Source organism: Ochotona princeps, chromosome 6 (genome assembly GCF_030435755.1).
Source record: "Ochotona princeps isolate mOchPri1 chromosome 6, mOchPri1.hap1, whole genome shotgun sequence".
NCBI classification, from domain to species: Eukaryota; Metazoa; Chordata; class Mammalia; order Lagomorpha; family Ochotonidae; genus Ochotona; species Ochotona princeps.
In genome coordinates this window covers 20,833,678-20,847,580 of record NC_080837.1, presented here as the reverse complement: position 1 = coordinate 20,847,580, position 13,903 = coordinate 20,833,678, and the positions used below count along the sequence as shown (strand labels likewise).

Genomic DNA, 13,903 nt, shown 5'->3' with positions numbered 1-13,903 from the left:
GCATTTAAAATCCCCAAATCTTTTGTCTATGTGGGTCACAAGTCAATTAATTACCATTAGAGGCAGAAACTTGGAATACTTAAAAATGTTGGCTTATCATTCATTTAAAAATATTAGTGATAAACTTGCTGCCAACCAGCAGAAGGCCAGTATATTTTCCAAAACTAACCAGACAACAATAAGACCTTTTTAAGAAAATGGCTATCATTTTACATTTTTTGAAATTGCTTCATGTTTGGCTTAATAGAGGGCAGTGGATCTCATGGTTTTGCACTGTGTCCTGTGACGGTCATTTAGCACCAACATATGAAGACAGGATGGCTTCACACAGAAATGCAGCTGGAAAAGTGACGGGCACTGTCATAGCATTTTCAAAGCATTTTGCATGTTCTCTGATGCTATACCCAAACTCAACCAGGCAAAGTTCCGTAAAGCTTAGTTGCAATATGGAACCCCAACCCCGCCAGTGACTTTTACATTCTGTTAAGTTAAAACACATTGGTCTATTTTGTATTTGGAATCAACAATCACACATCAGCTACTTGGAAACTACTGGTTCACCCAATTTTGTTTGCTCTTCTGGCTGCTCGTACATTTCCGTATCAGAACTGATTGTATCACAGAGCACAATGATTAATATCGCCACCTACATCTTCAGAAAAGTCTGTAACTATTGGGAAACAGTGAAGTTCCTGGGTTAGATGTTCAGTTTCCAAAAATTCTAGTTTTTGCCTCAAAGACTGAACGTATTGGCAACAAATTCTTTCAACTGTTGCTCTTGAAATGACAGTTTCATTTTGAACGCTGTTGAGAAAACATGTGACACACGTCCCAGTCTGAATAACCAGTCTAACGCAGAGCGCAGCCAGTTCACCTCCTCCACACTGACACAGGTGTCCTCCCCTGAAGACCACCGCGGGGCTTCGGCACAGTGCAAAAATGTTTCCCATCTTGTCATAAAGAATATCTCAAGGGTCACACTTACACAAACTCAACCATCGCTTCTGCTCTATCCAGGACGCTCTTCCATGAAATGGGCCTGGTTGTGTTCAATCTCAAGTGCATGATCCTCAGGAACTCTGATTCCTACACCGAGGGCCCGGCGGTCTCTGTGCTCGCTGATGCCATGTCCACCATTAATGCAAATGGCCAACACGGTTAGGAGGGTGAGTAGCGACTCTGGACTCTCAGGCAAGCAGATTTCATTTCTTGAAGGCCTTGACAGGGGGACCTTCCAGCTCACACACACAGGACCACGCTGCGTAGGAACTATTAAAATCCAAACACACTCTAATCTCACTGCTTGCGTCCTTGTGGGGGTCATGCAAAGAAACCTTAAAAGGTTTATTTCTGTCTAGACTTTCCTGCCCTACAACAAAGGCATTGCACTACTTCTGATTTCATCAGCCATTTTCTCCCTAACAAAGAAAGCTGCTCTAAGATGCTTGAGATCACTAGCCATCTATCATGAGATATGGGAAATATGACATATTCAGTCCCCCAGTCTGTCCCATCAAACTCCCAACCCTCCCAGACCTTTCACTTCGGAGGTACGTTGGATGAGTTCTTAGTAGTGTCCTCAAAATAATTGGGTGTCCTAATTCAGCCACATGCAAATTAATGCTCCCCTAAAGAGGCCTTATTATAATTTCCAACCCTTGATGTCTACTTAATCCCCTATAGTTCTTTAACTTCTTGCTTTCTAACTTCTGTTTACCGATGCACTACTTTTGTCAGCTCAGTATAGCATCAATTAGTAACACAGTGTGTTTATTAGGTCTCCCCAGAGCCTCGAGAGAGCTGCTTTGTATGTATTAATGACTACACAGAGCACTACTATTTTTCAAGAGCATTTAAAAATGAGTAAATTACTGAAGATAAACTATAAAAGAACTTCAAATTTCAAAGGCAAGCCAAAAAAAAAAAGAGCACATTATTTCAAACCACCTATAATTCTTTCATGGCTAATTTTATTTTCAATTGAATATCAAGAGGAGGGTGGGTGACTAAAAAAAAAAAACAGTCAAATGCACACTTCTCTTCCTGTTCTACTTTCGGCATTTTGGAGTACACACCACTGGAGTTACAGAACCAAGGTACAGATCTGGCGATTAATTAAGAGCTGGTTTAACAGGTCTAGGTTTCATTATCACACACACACACATACCTGTTAAGTAATGTGCATCTGACTCAGCAAATATCCACCCACAAAGTTAATTTAAAAAAAAATTAAAAAGAAAGGAAGAAAGGGGGATGCTGATGGGGGCGCGGAGAGAAAGAGAGAGACACAACTCCACAGAATTAGGTCATTTTATGTTCTCAACGAAGTTGCCACGAATCCAATTTGTACTCTCCTATTTTGTGAACAATTCTCTGCACTGCATTAGGTGAAGTCGGGGCTGCCCACACGAGTACAGAATTCACTACTGAAGGAAACCGGAGAGACCAAGCTCTCCTGTGATGAATGCTTTCCTCACCAAACTTAAAGTGATGGGGAGCAATTACAGCCCTGTTCTGCCCTGCTTTTCTATTCCCGGTCATTTATGAAATAAAGACGCTGATCTGCAAAAATCACTTTGCATTCATGAAAAGAGCTCTGGGAGCTCCCCCTGAGGATCTGGCTATGAGGCAGACACATACCTCGGTGCACTTCCTTTGTCTTGTGCTCCGTCTTTGATGTGCAAGTCACTGGTGGAGTAAGCTGTGATCGCTTTGATGTTGAACTTCTAGACTTTATTGTTACTAGCATGCCTACAAGGAGAGCTGTCAGTCACGTCTTACTTCTGAACAACCGTGTTTCTTTACAGCACCTCTTTTATAAGCATCAATCCTTAAATGCCTGTTTTCCCACTCCTGCTGATTACCACACTATCTGGGCTGGGGGAGGACCACGGCACCCACATTTCCTGTCAACACCTGGAGGCATCCTCAGGTGGTTGGTACCCAACCTTCTTCTACAAGGGAAGCAAACTGAACTTTTCAGCAAACAAAAAACACTCGGTAAATGCTCAAGCCACCTTCACAGTCACCATGTTCAGTGTGGCTAGTGCTTCTTCCAAGTAACCTCTGAAATTACTTAGAAACTTGCAAGCCACTTCAAAAGAGATTCTGAAGGCAGCAGCAGCAGGGGGCTTAGGAAGTGTGCCAAAACTTGGAGACATCTTAACTCACCTTAAATAATTTTGTCCCTCCAGGAGTGGAAACAAAACCCTCGTATTCTGCATGATCCTGCATGTAAAGAACCATTACTTTGAAAGTCTGCAAAGATTTATACCAAACCAATTGCATTGTTTAAAAAAAATCAGATTACTGCCAATCCCATTGTTAAACAGCATCAGATTTCAAACAAACTGTCTGTCTTATTAAACAGTAATTTCAGGTGCTGTTTGCTAGGACGAATACAACTGAAGTCGATAAGTTTCAATTATCTGACATCTAAGGCAAACACATAGATGTATCTATGAAGTGTGTACATTTCTTATTTAAATACTTATCCATAGGCAAAAGAGGCAGTTGGTTCACCTTCCAGAAATCTCTGTTGCAAACAAATGCAGCTCTAACTTCCTTTACCAGTTCCCATCAGATTCTCTATTCAAACTCCTTTATCACTTGTGAAGTTGAATATCATCAAAGCCCACTGGGAAATTCCACACAAAATGGAAATAAAGTTAAGGTGCTTACATCACACCATGCTGATTTATAATGAGCTGTTATCTTTCTGAATAAATGTTTCAATGAAACCCAAGTTCTTAGAGATATCAAGTCTCAAGTGAGGAAGTAAAAGGATATTTTTCATGCAAGAGCTCAGTTCTGTTAGTTTCTTCTTACAAGCTGGCAAAACAGGAGATACACTGTTACTGCTTGCTAATAAACTGCTAACAATGCATCAGAGGAGACCTACTTTCTTCGGCTTTCTGGCTTAGAATATTTGCTAAGCAATAAAATTGCACATTGCGGTGTGCAATGGTTAAGGTTTTCCAGGGTTTCCATTTTTGAAAGCAACTCCCTACCATCTTGGTTTCAACTCAACCATCAAAAATGGAAAAAGCTTTGGGCTAGAATTTGGTAAATAAAGGATGACTATAATTTACCAGAACCAAGTCGGGGTAAATTTATTAACATTAGAAAAAATCTTGTTAATTGATTTAAATAATGGGCATCAAGTCATGACCTCCTCCTCCTGCCACCTTGTATTTTAGCTTCCCCAAAGAACCAATCAGCTGACCACAGCACCTAGAGCTGTGAAGGGCAAGGACAACGAACAGGAACCAGAGGGACATCTGTCGGCTTCGTCCAGGTCTGGGATGAAAAGCCAGACAGCTGCTGTTTCTTAATGGAAGGATGTTTCAGAGAATGGTCTGGAAAGATCTGGAGGGCTTTGTGGCCCAACCCTGTAATTGTATAACTGGGAAAAGCGAATAGTGAAGGAGACCTGGCAATGAAAGTGTAGCCCCTATGGGATGGGAGCTCACATGTGTACCTCCCCCTCTTCCCGCCTAGGGGTTTTCCACTACCCCATGCTCTTTTGCTACCCTGGTGGCTAAGTGACCTGTATGTGGCTCCTCATAGGCAAATCAGTCTCAGAGATCCAGGTTGCTTCAAAAATTACCCAGACTTGCTTCCCATCTCAGACCAGCAAAATCAGTATCGCTGGAAGCACAAGTGTGGGCTGATGCCCCGTGTTAGAAGCACCCTGGTCCAAGATGCAGAGACCAGGAGACCTCTAAGCCTTCCTCTGTGTCTACTGCGGAACACTCACCATCAGTGGAGTGTGTATGGTCAAGGTGGGGGAGGGGAAGCTCCTCGATTCAGTCCTCTACAAAAGTTCCACAGTGAGGTCAAGAAGTGTTTCGAAGCCACTGCCTGGTTTTCTGTTGGCCTCACTGCTTGTCTATCTAGTTTCTCTGTTTACCTAGGGCCTGCCACTCTCTTCCCATCACGACAGCTATCACTGAGTTGGGGGAGGGGGTCACTGTGGTCCCCAGAGCACTCAGCATCACTTGTTACTGTATGCAGGGTGGCTGTCCACCACAGGGCAGTGCGGGAGGGGCATGGAGCTGCGCTGGGTGTGAGGAGCGGAAGGCTTGCCCCCTCCTCCCCGCCCCAACACCAGACTGCCAAGACGGCTTTCTGTCTGCCTCCTTTCAATTTCTCTAGCACTTGAGCTGGGACACAGGCTCTGTGTCTCCTGCTGGAGAAAGGACATCTTGTCAACAGGAAGCCCAAAGGAGCTTGGAAGGCACTGGAAACCTTTACTTTGTTGCTGGAAAAAGCAACATAGACAAGCTATTGCTATTCCCACTGGATCTGGCCTTGACTCTTAGGAAAGGGTACCTGATCGGACCCACTCACTTAACTGGGACGGATGGATGGACGGACGCGCGCGCGCACACACACACACACAGAAGGCTGCATTCTACCACCCATATAAGCCAGAGCTTACGGACAAGGTTCTATGCTGCCAAATACTTCAGCCCCTAGGAAGCTTGCCCAGCTGCCCAAGCAGCCAGCAACCAACCACCTCAGGGTCTCCTTTTGTTTGGCGTAACAGTCTGCCTACTCCTGCCCCCCACACAGTGGCTGACAATAATCAGGTCACCAGAGAACTGTTTTCTGTGTGCTCACAACATCCAAATGATGGCATAAATCAGTCACATGGGGCACCTCTTCTACGGGTGAGACGGCTCAGGGAAGTCAAGGGCAGCCTGTGCTTGGCACCATTTACCTTCCAGGACTTCATGTCTTTGTAAGAGGAGAAGGCTTGACCAGAGGAGAAAAGGTTAGACCACAGTGGGAGTGCCAACCCTAGGTGGGAGCCAGGACTCTGACTCTAGAGTCAAAGCCACTCTTTCAGGTAGGATTTGGAAGCTAACTTGTGACTTTCGGGGAAGCTAAGCCTGTTCACACCAAAGTATAAGGGCTGGCTTTCTCCGCTTGCATCAACAAGACTGCGTCGCAAGTCAGAAAATCTCCTTTGTTTTCCATGGCACACAGCTCACCGAAATGACACACCCAGCCGCCAATGGCCACGAAACAGCCTTCCCTGGCAAAGTGTGACTGCCAGTTTCTCGGGGCAATTTTCACACGCCACATCACGCCTTAGGACACCTTGATGGGCAGGTGGCACCGGAACTCCCTGGCACACGGGAGAGGCCCTGAGTGATTCTCTACGACACATCCAAGCATGCTTACCCACTGTCCTACAGAAGATGCGCGGCGAGACACACAAATACCAACCACTGAAATATGAGGACAACATTCTGTGAGAAAGAACCCTGTCCAGGTGGGGAGCAGTCACACTTCTGGGTGGCGCTGTGCACGGAACCACCAGTCCTCACTGCTGACCACTGCCTCCTGTCCGTGAGCAGTAGGCTTTCCTGCTGAGGTTTTTCTGTTTTTTTTTTTTTTTTAATGGAAAGATTCCATTTCATCTTATGGCCATGCTTTACCATCAGATGATTATCTCGCGTTTCCCTTCCCCTGACTCTGGCTGAGAGAAGCAACCTCGGTTTTCGGAGCAAGGCAGCAAGTGTGTGAGTATGAATTCCCTGGTCTTCGAGCCGTACCAGAGAAGAACGATACTTCAGGACTCAGGTGGTCTGACATCTGACACGGCTCTGAAGCCTGAACTCACACTGCACCTGTACGACCTGGCTAGCCTCGAACTTACACAAAACAGCACTTATCAATATCCCACCCGGCACTGCAAAGCCTAAACTCTATCATGCTCAAAGACACCCCTCTGTAGCAAACACCCTTTCATATTTAAGGCAAACCATGCATTTTTAAATAAACCAAATCACCTAGCCACATCTCTAGCAACAAAGGAGTGAATCACTTTTGTATTTTTGTTTTGAACTGTTTTACTGCCAACAGAGTTAATGTAGTTTACTTCTCTATAAAAGATTAATTCTCTCCCTCCCCCCCGTTAAAGACTCTAAGTTAAAATAAAAAGGAAAGACTACCTCACTGACTGAAATGACGGTTTTTTTGTGAAAAAAAAAAAAACAAATTCAAGTTCAGGGGAATAAGATGGAGGTTACAATTTTAAATTTTTTTAAAAAAAATAAATGTCCAAATATTTTCCCGTACACAATCTTAAGACAGAATTTGATAGATCCTCTTTTCTATAGTCTCAGTTTTCCCTTTACTGTCCTTTGCTTCCTTCCAAGTAAACTTCTAAAATTCACTATCTCCTCCATAGTTACATTTCTAATAACCACATGAAATGACAAATTACACTTTGAGTCTGATGCAGAATTCCCCTAGGACTTGAGAAAATAATTCCAACCTTTGACCTTCTCCACGAGCCTGATGGGAAATTCATTGGCACCAAGACAGTTTAGCAGTCTGTGAGTACGTGACCACTAGAGGGCAGGCTTATCTCAGCTCTGACACATTGCAGGCAGTGTCTCCTAAATGCTTTTAATGCCCATTCAACAATTTTTGCTATATTTTTAATTTTCCTAGATATTTAATACACTTCAGTAGAGATAAAAGTTTTCTAGAGCAGTTCAAACGGCCAGTTATGCACACTGCCAAACCATTACAGAAATTTATTTTGAGACATGAAAGAAACAGCCTAGCTTACATATCCTAAACTTTTTTGTTTTTAAAAATTTAGGAAAAAATTGTCTTTTTTTCCCCTCCTCCCTATGTGCAAAATTCCAAATCAATCAGACCACAACTACCACCTGGTTCCCATTTCTGGCATCAACATCTGAAGCAATTTTTGACCAACTGAATGTCTTTGAGGAAGCAACTGACCAAGATCGTGAACTGAACCATGAAAGTGGAGAGAAATGGATGGGGAAATGACAGCAAAGACACAGGGCTGTGTTCTGTGCTGCTCATCTTCAAATCCACTGCCTGTCTTCTGTTTGAGAAATATGGGTTAAACGTGTCCTGAACAGCCCCCTAAGAGCAAGCATCTGAACCAAGAGATTCAAACTCCCCCGGAGAGATGTAACTCCATACACAGTGAGCTACCTGGGGAGAAGGTGCGTTCCCCCGGCCCATTCGGGAAGACAACTGCAGAGAGGATCCAAACACGAGGAGACACGTATCTGACTTGTAAGAAAGTACTTTCGGCTCCCAAGACTCAATGACATGATGCTCATTTACTGACAAACGCACCACAGCCCAGGGGCAGTCAAAAAATGGAGAACAAGCTGCTGCAGCTTCCCCGGAAAACTGATGCGTGGGGTGATTTCCAAAGAGACAACAGATTTCTCCAGAGGGCGTCTACTGTTGTTGTCCTCTCTCCTAGCCCCATCAACGGTCTCTAAAACCACCAAGGGCTGCATTGGGAAGCTCGGGACACTGGAGTTTTCCACCACAGATATGCAAATGAACGCGAGAAGACTTGCGTTGGGGAACGCCCCACTTGGCTGGGCTGGCTCCCTCTGTAGCTAGGCTCCGCGCAAGCAGGGATGGTCAGTCAGGCGTTGGGCACTTCCTGGGGTTCTGCCCTGCTTGGAAAGCGTATTGTTTTACCTTTCACCAGGGTCCTCTCACAACAAACGGACTTAATGAAAATCACGGACGAAGAGACCTAGCGATAAGCAAGTAAGAATAACCCCATTTGTACCAAACTGATTTTATTAAATAGTCATTGCAAGATATTAGGCTCAGCAAAGCATTACATAATTGAATCCGCATCTCCCCACTCCCCCCTTACAAATGCCAGAGTTGTCTTTTAGACTAACTAGAAGCAAAGTCAGATCCAGGATGTTTTCACAGCTCCCTCCAGGGAAGGCATAAGGCCAGCAGTCATCAGCAATCTAGGACTGGCTGGGCCGCAGCGCGGGACCACCAAGAGCCCAGATCTCACCATAAGGAGGAGGAGACTATGCGAGCCTTTCCAGTGAGGCTTCAGTAAGAGCATTTGTAAATCATACAGCACAACATAGATGGGCATCCCCCTCCTGTTTCTTTATGAAATGCCTACCAGCTTCAGAGGCAATGCAACCCAACAGCACAACCGAAACCTGGCAGTCTCGGGAATAAACTTGACTTACTTTTTATACCCATGATAGCCAGGGTTTCAAAGTATAGTATCTCGTTAGACTATGGTGAGGGTTAGTCAATTCCACTTAAAAAAAAATCCAGAAACCCTGGATTTTTCTCCATTGCTCTTTTGCGTTTTGTTCATCCGTTCGTGTGTACGCTCATGTCTATATAGGCATCTTATCTCTGGACGTGGCATTTCAACAACTTACAGAAAAAAACATGTTCTATCATGTCACACGCAAGCCTGATAGATCCAGAAAAAGCTCTGTTCTGTCTTTTAGCTCACCAGCCAGAAGTTTGCACTGGAAGGAAGGGAAGGTAGTGAGATGTGGGGCAGGGGTGGCAAGGGGGGCAGGAATTTGTAAATTCTTTCACAGAGGGTCCAGCAGGGCCTTGGGTGGGGGAAAATATCCAACATCAATTTACAACTGATTATCCCTGGTGGCTCTCTCCATGCGCACACACACACGCACACACCCCAAGTACAGCTTCTGGTTCTGAGTGCCTAATTGTTTTTCTAAATGACCACATATTAAATACATGGATTACGGCAACCTTGACTTTTTATGAATAAACACTGTGAATATTTTAAAAAGGCACCCAGAAAACATTTCTATGGCAAAGCATGCTGAGAAGATTTGTTTTAATCTTTTTATATAACTTAAGAGGATTTTAAGAAAACTCAACTCTTGATCTGCCTGGGCTCTTCTCACCTCTCCCTCCACCCATCTACTTTCTGCCCAGTACATGGGCATTTATAAAGACTATTTTCCCAGGCAGCCCAGACAAACGACAAACTGTCTGGGTGCGATTGCAGGTGATTTACAATTCCCTTCTGGCTCATGTTGGGTATTTTTTTTTTAAATTGTGATTTGCTTGCCTAGGATGGAAAGATGGGAAAGAAAAAAAAAACAAACAAACCAAGTCTGGTGAGAACTACAAATACATTTACAAGTCCATCTTCCTGGCATTGTGACAAGCATTTCATGTACATACTGTATAAAAAGGATCGTTTCTGCTTGGAAATTATTTTCTTCAGGGGACAGGATTAATGAAATCACATGGCCCTCATTTCTTCAACTTCAAGCAACGGCCCACAGAGAGGATGCTTGACAAAGTCCTCTCAGCTTCATGGATGGCCCAGCTCTCCCATCCGCCCTTGGTGGAGGGGCCGGCCTCTTTCTGCCATGGAGCATTCTGTTCAGTAGGGGGTCAAGATCCAGCCTTGACCCTCTGCCAACCCTACCCATCACAAGTATGGGGAAGAAAACCCAGGAAGGGATAATACGGATAATACAGACACAACACTTCAAATTTTACTTGATTTAGAAAAAAAAAAAAAAGTCCCATTCTCTCACCATAGGAAATCCTATTTACTGGGGTTGAAACTACTGCTAGATGCCTTGTATCGGTCCCAGCATTAGCAGGAGGAAGCCATCTATGAGGAGACAGGTGTTCCCTGCAAAGCCCACTTTTTGTCCCTCACAGCTCCACAGCCGAGGACACAGCCGGGCACTTACACGAAGCCCAGGGGTGTTGAGTCCACCGAAACTGACCGTGCGCTTGCATTTCCTTTCGGCATTTGCGAACCGCCTGCCATCTGCCCAATGCCCTTTTCTGTTCGTGCAGTAAGAACATCCATGTTACTATCACTACCTGCCTCCCTCTGCCAAGAACCCAGCATAACTGGTACCGGAATTCTGTTGTTAAACACAACTAAAACTAAATGATGAGACCAGAGTTGCTGAAATGAAGATTTATGGCTTCTAAGCAGGAAACCACTTTCAGCCTAAACTTACTTGACAACTAATGCAGGGGAAGAGTTTTCTCTTCGCTAAGTTCAAAAGGCCTGATTTACTGATTGACAAAACAAGAGTCAATCAGCCAGCAGAGACTGCTTCTCTTTCACGGTGGTTTGCTCTCTCCCCGCCTGTCCACAGGCATTTGCGTCCCCAAAAAGCTGCACTGTAAAGATGGTTTCAGTTTTGCATAAAAAAAAATCTAATTAGACAAACTCTTACACATGGAACCAATTTAGCTATTATAACCGAGAGGCAACCGGGAAGTATTTAATACGATGCAGGGCCAACTTCTTCCCCTTAAATCTGATATGGAAACATTTTACAGCATTCCTCATTTTCCCACAAACTATTTTTCTTCAGCTTGAATTTGCACCAGGGCAAGATAATCGCATTAAAGCACAGGATGTTATGATGCTGGGAATGAAATATACTAATTGTTCAGATGTCTTCTCTCTCTCAGGCGAATGAGCTGACAGAGAAATGGCTGTGCCAGGACATGCGAGCTACTTTTCCCAAAGCACAACCCTGTTATGACTCTATTACACTGGCAGCCAGAGGTCACCCCAAGACACATGTGTGGACTACAGCTCTGGGGGGGCGACTGTGTGAGCTTCTGGAGGGGGTTATAAGCAGGAGACACAGTGATACTAGAACTTTGTACTGAAACTACAAAAGCAAAAGCCTGTGTATCAGTGCACATCAAAAAGAAATTCAAATACGAAAACATGCTTTCCTTACGATTTGACGGTTACTGTTCATTAGGGAAAAAGCATTTTAAGATGTCTCAGCCTCTTATCTCTTTCCCCAATCAACACAAATTACATTAAATGGATAAGGGCTGGCACTGACACCTCCCACATAACACAGTCTATTTTATAATTTAGTGGGGCGGGGGGGATGAAAGGCAACATCTTAGCTGCAGAGGAGTCATTTAGCAATGAACAGGATTTATGAAAAGCAGAAATAATATGTTTTTTTTTAAGAGAACAGTAAAACCACTTTAAGCGGAAAGAAACCCTAAAAACTGTTTTTCTTCGCCAGTGATTTTTAAGTGCATGGATCCTATGGCAAGGTTTCCTGTCCAAGATATTGCACGTTCTAAAAATTATTAAATCCCATTTCCTGCAAGCCGCGGGGCCAAAGACAGAATACTGGCGGGGGGCACATCACGTAGCACCATTTCACCTGCGAGCTGCGACCAGCGCGTTCCGGCCTGTTAATAATTAACGCTGCAGATGCCACCCAATCTCCAGCAAGGAAAGGCAAAGCTGGGTGATCCGAAAGCCAACCCATCGCAGACACTGAACCGCGGTCCTCCATCCGTCACTGCAACAAAACCCCAACCTAGAAGAAGGGGGCCGGGGCGCTTGGCACGCGCCCGGGTGGGTCGGACCCACAGGGCCGCCACACTCTGCGCCTTCAGGAAGCCGTGCCCGCCGGTAACAGATGGGCTTCTAAATCCCCGAGCCCGGCAGCCGGGCCTGCGAAGCCGCTGGGGTAGATGATCCGCCGCAAGGACGCGCCAGGCGCGCCCGCCGAGGGCTGCGTGCTGAGTTTACCCGGGGCGGTTTGCAACAGTCCTGCGAGCGCGTCTTGGTGTCCCTGGGCTGCACGGGCGACTTCCTGCGCCACCTCCAAACTTCGCTTTTCCCACCCGCAACTTCCCAGGTCTTTGGCCACGGTCTCCCGGGCTACCCCTCTCTCCAGCCGGGCTCGAGTCCGGACCAGGGAGACAGTCTTGGCTGCCACCAGCCCAGTGCGCGCCGGCCGGCCCTGCCACGGGCGAACCTCCGCCTCTGCCCACGACTCTGAGCGAGGGGAGAGGGGTGAGGGGGGAGAAAAGGGACCACGAGTTCTCTCCCCACCACCGACACAAGGCACAACAGCAAGCTGGGCGGCCGCCGAGGGCTCTCTGGCACGCTCCCGGAGCCCGTTTCTTCCCGGCCCGCGCGCTTTCGGAAGTGGCCACGGCGGGACCAGAGCCGACGGTCGCACTTCTCCTGCAGATAGCCGCTCGGGACCCGCCTGGCCAGCGGGAAGAAAGGGAGCCAGGCCTGCGACGCTAACCAGCCCCCGGGGATGACACCGAACCCGTGCGCACTCACGGCCCGGCCCTGTGGCGGTGCCCCCCTCCCCCCTACAACTAGGCCGGAGCTGTCCGGGGTGCGGGCCCTGGAGCCCGACGGCCGGCGCCCCTGACTTCCTCCACGTTCCCGTCCTTGTTTTCCCCCATTCCCAGAGCGCGACTCCTCCCAGCAAACTTTCTTTGGGGAGCCCTGCCAGGTACCAGACGGACCCAAGCGACTGACAGCAGCCAAATGCGGGGGTTGGGGGTGGGGAGGGGGCTCAGCCCGTGTGCCTCTGCCCCTAGCAGGAGACCGTGCAATCCCGCGGCTCCACTCCGGTGGCACGGCTGCAGTGGCCCCCGCAGGCCCCGGTGGGGCTCAGGCGCTCAGCCCGGGGCAGTACGTGCGCTCCGGCAGGCGCGCCCACCCCTCCCCCTGCGCACCCTCCTCCCCGCCCCCCAGAGCTGCCAACCCACCCAGCCCCGGCGGGGCGCCCGGCTCACCTTTCATCGCTGCGATCACAAAATACATCATTTAAACCGCGGTGCGGAGAGCGCAGGGAGAGCGGATGGTCCGACCCCGGAGCCCCCTCTGCCGCCGCCGCGCCGCCGCCGCCTGAGCCACAGCAGCAGCTGCCGCAGCTGCCCGCCCGCCGAGAGCCATCTCGAGCCATAAGAGGCTCCATGTGACCGGCTGACATCACGGCCGCCGCTCTGTTTACACCGCGCCCCTCCGCTTCCTCCCAGGGCGGGAGGCGGGAGGCGGGAGGCGGGGAGGCGAGAGGCGGCGGGAGGCAGGCGCGTCTCGGCGCCGCGCCGCGCCCCGCCCCCGCGGGCAGGTGAGCAGCGGCCACGGGGCCGACCCACCCCGGCCTGGCGCTACTCTCTCGTGCCCCCCGGACCGTGCCGGGACCTTCTCCCCTCCTCCCAGCCTTCTAGTTTCCCAAATCACCTGTGGCCGCCCAGACGCTTCCAGCACGCAGCGCCCTGTGGAACGTGCACCTGACCACTTTGTGCCCAACCT

General features: G+C 47.7%; 1 protein-coding gene across 3 annotated transcripts in view; it reads right to left on the bottom strand.

Moving 5' to 3' along the window:
- The window catches only part of RORA (RAR related orphan receptor A), an 808,637-nt gene that overhangs the window by 85,027 nt on the left and 709,707 nt on the right, over window positions 1–13,903 (bottom strand). The window contains exon 1 of one of the 3 annotated variants that reach the window (XM_058665753.1): window positions 13,384–13,654. The exons of the other annotated variants lie outside the window; for them this stretch is intronic. Coding sequence (XP_058521736.1) covers window positions 13,384–13,414 — 31 coding nt within the window. The 5' untranslated portion in view covers window positions 13,415–13,654. Of the gene's footprint in view, window positions 1–13,383; window positions 13,655–13,903 lie in introns of those variants that run through there. 3 annotated transcript variants of the gene reach the window in all.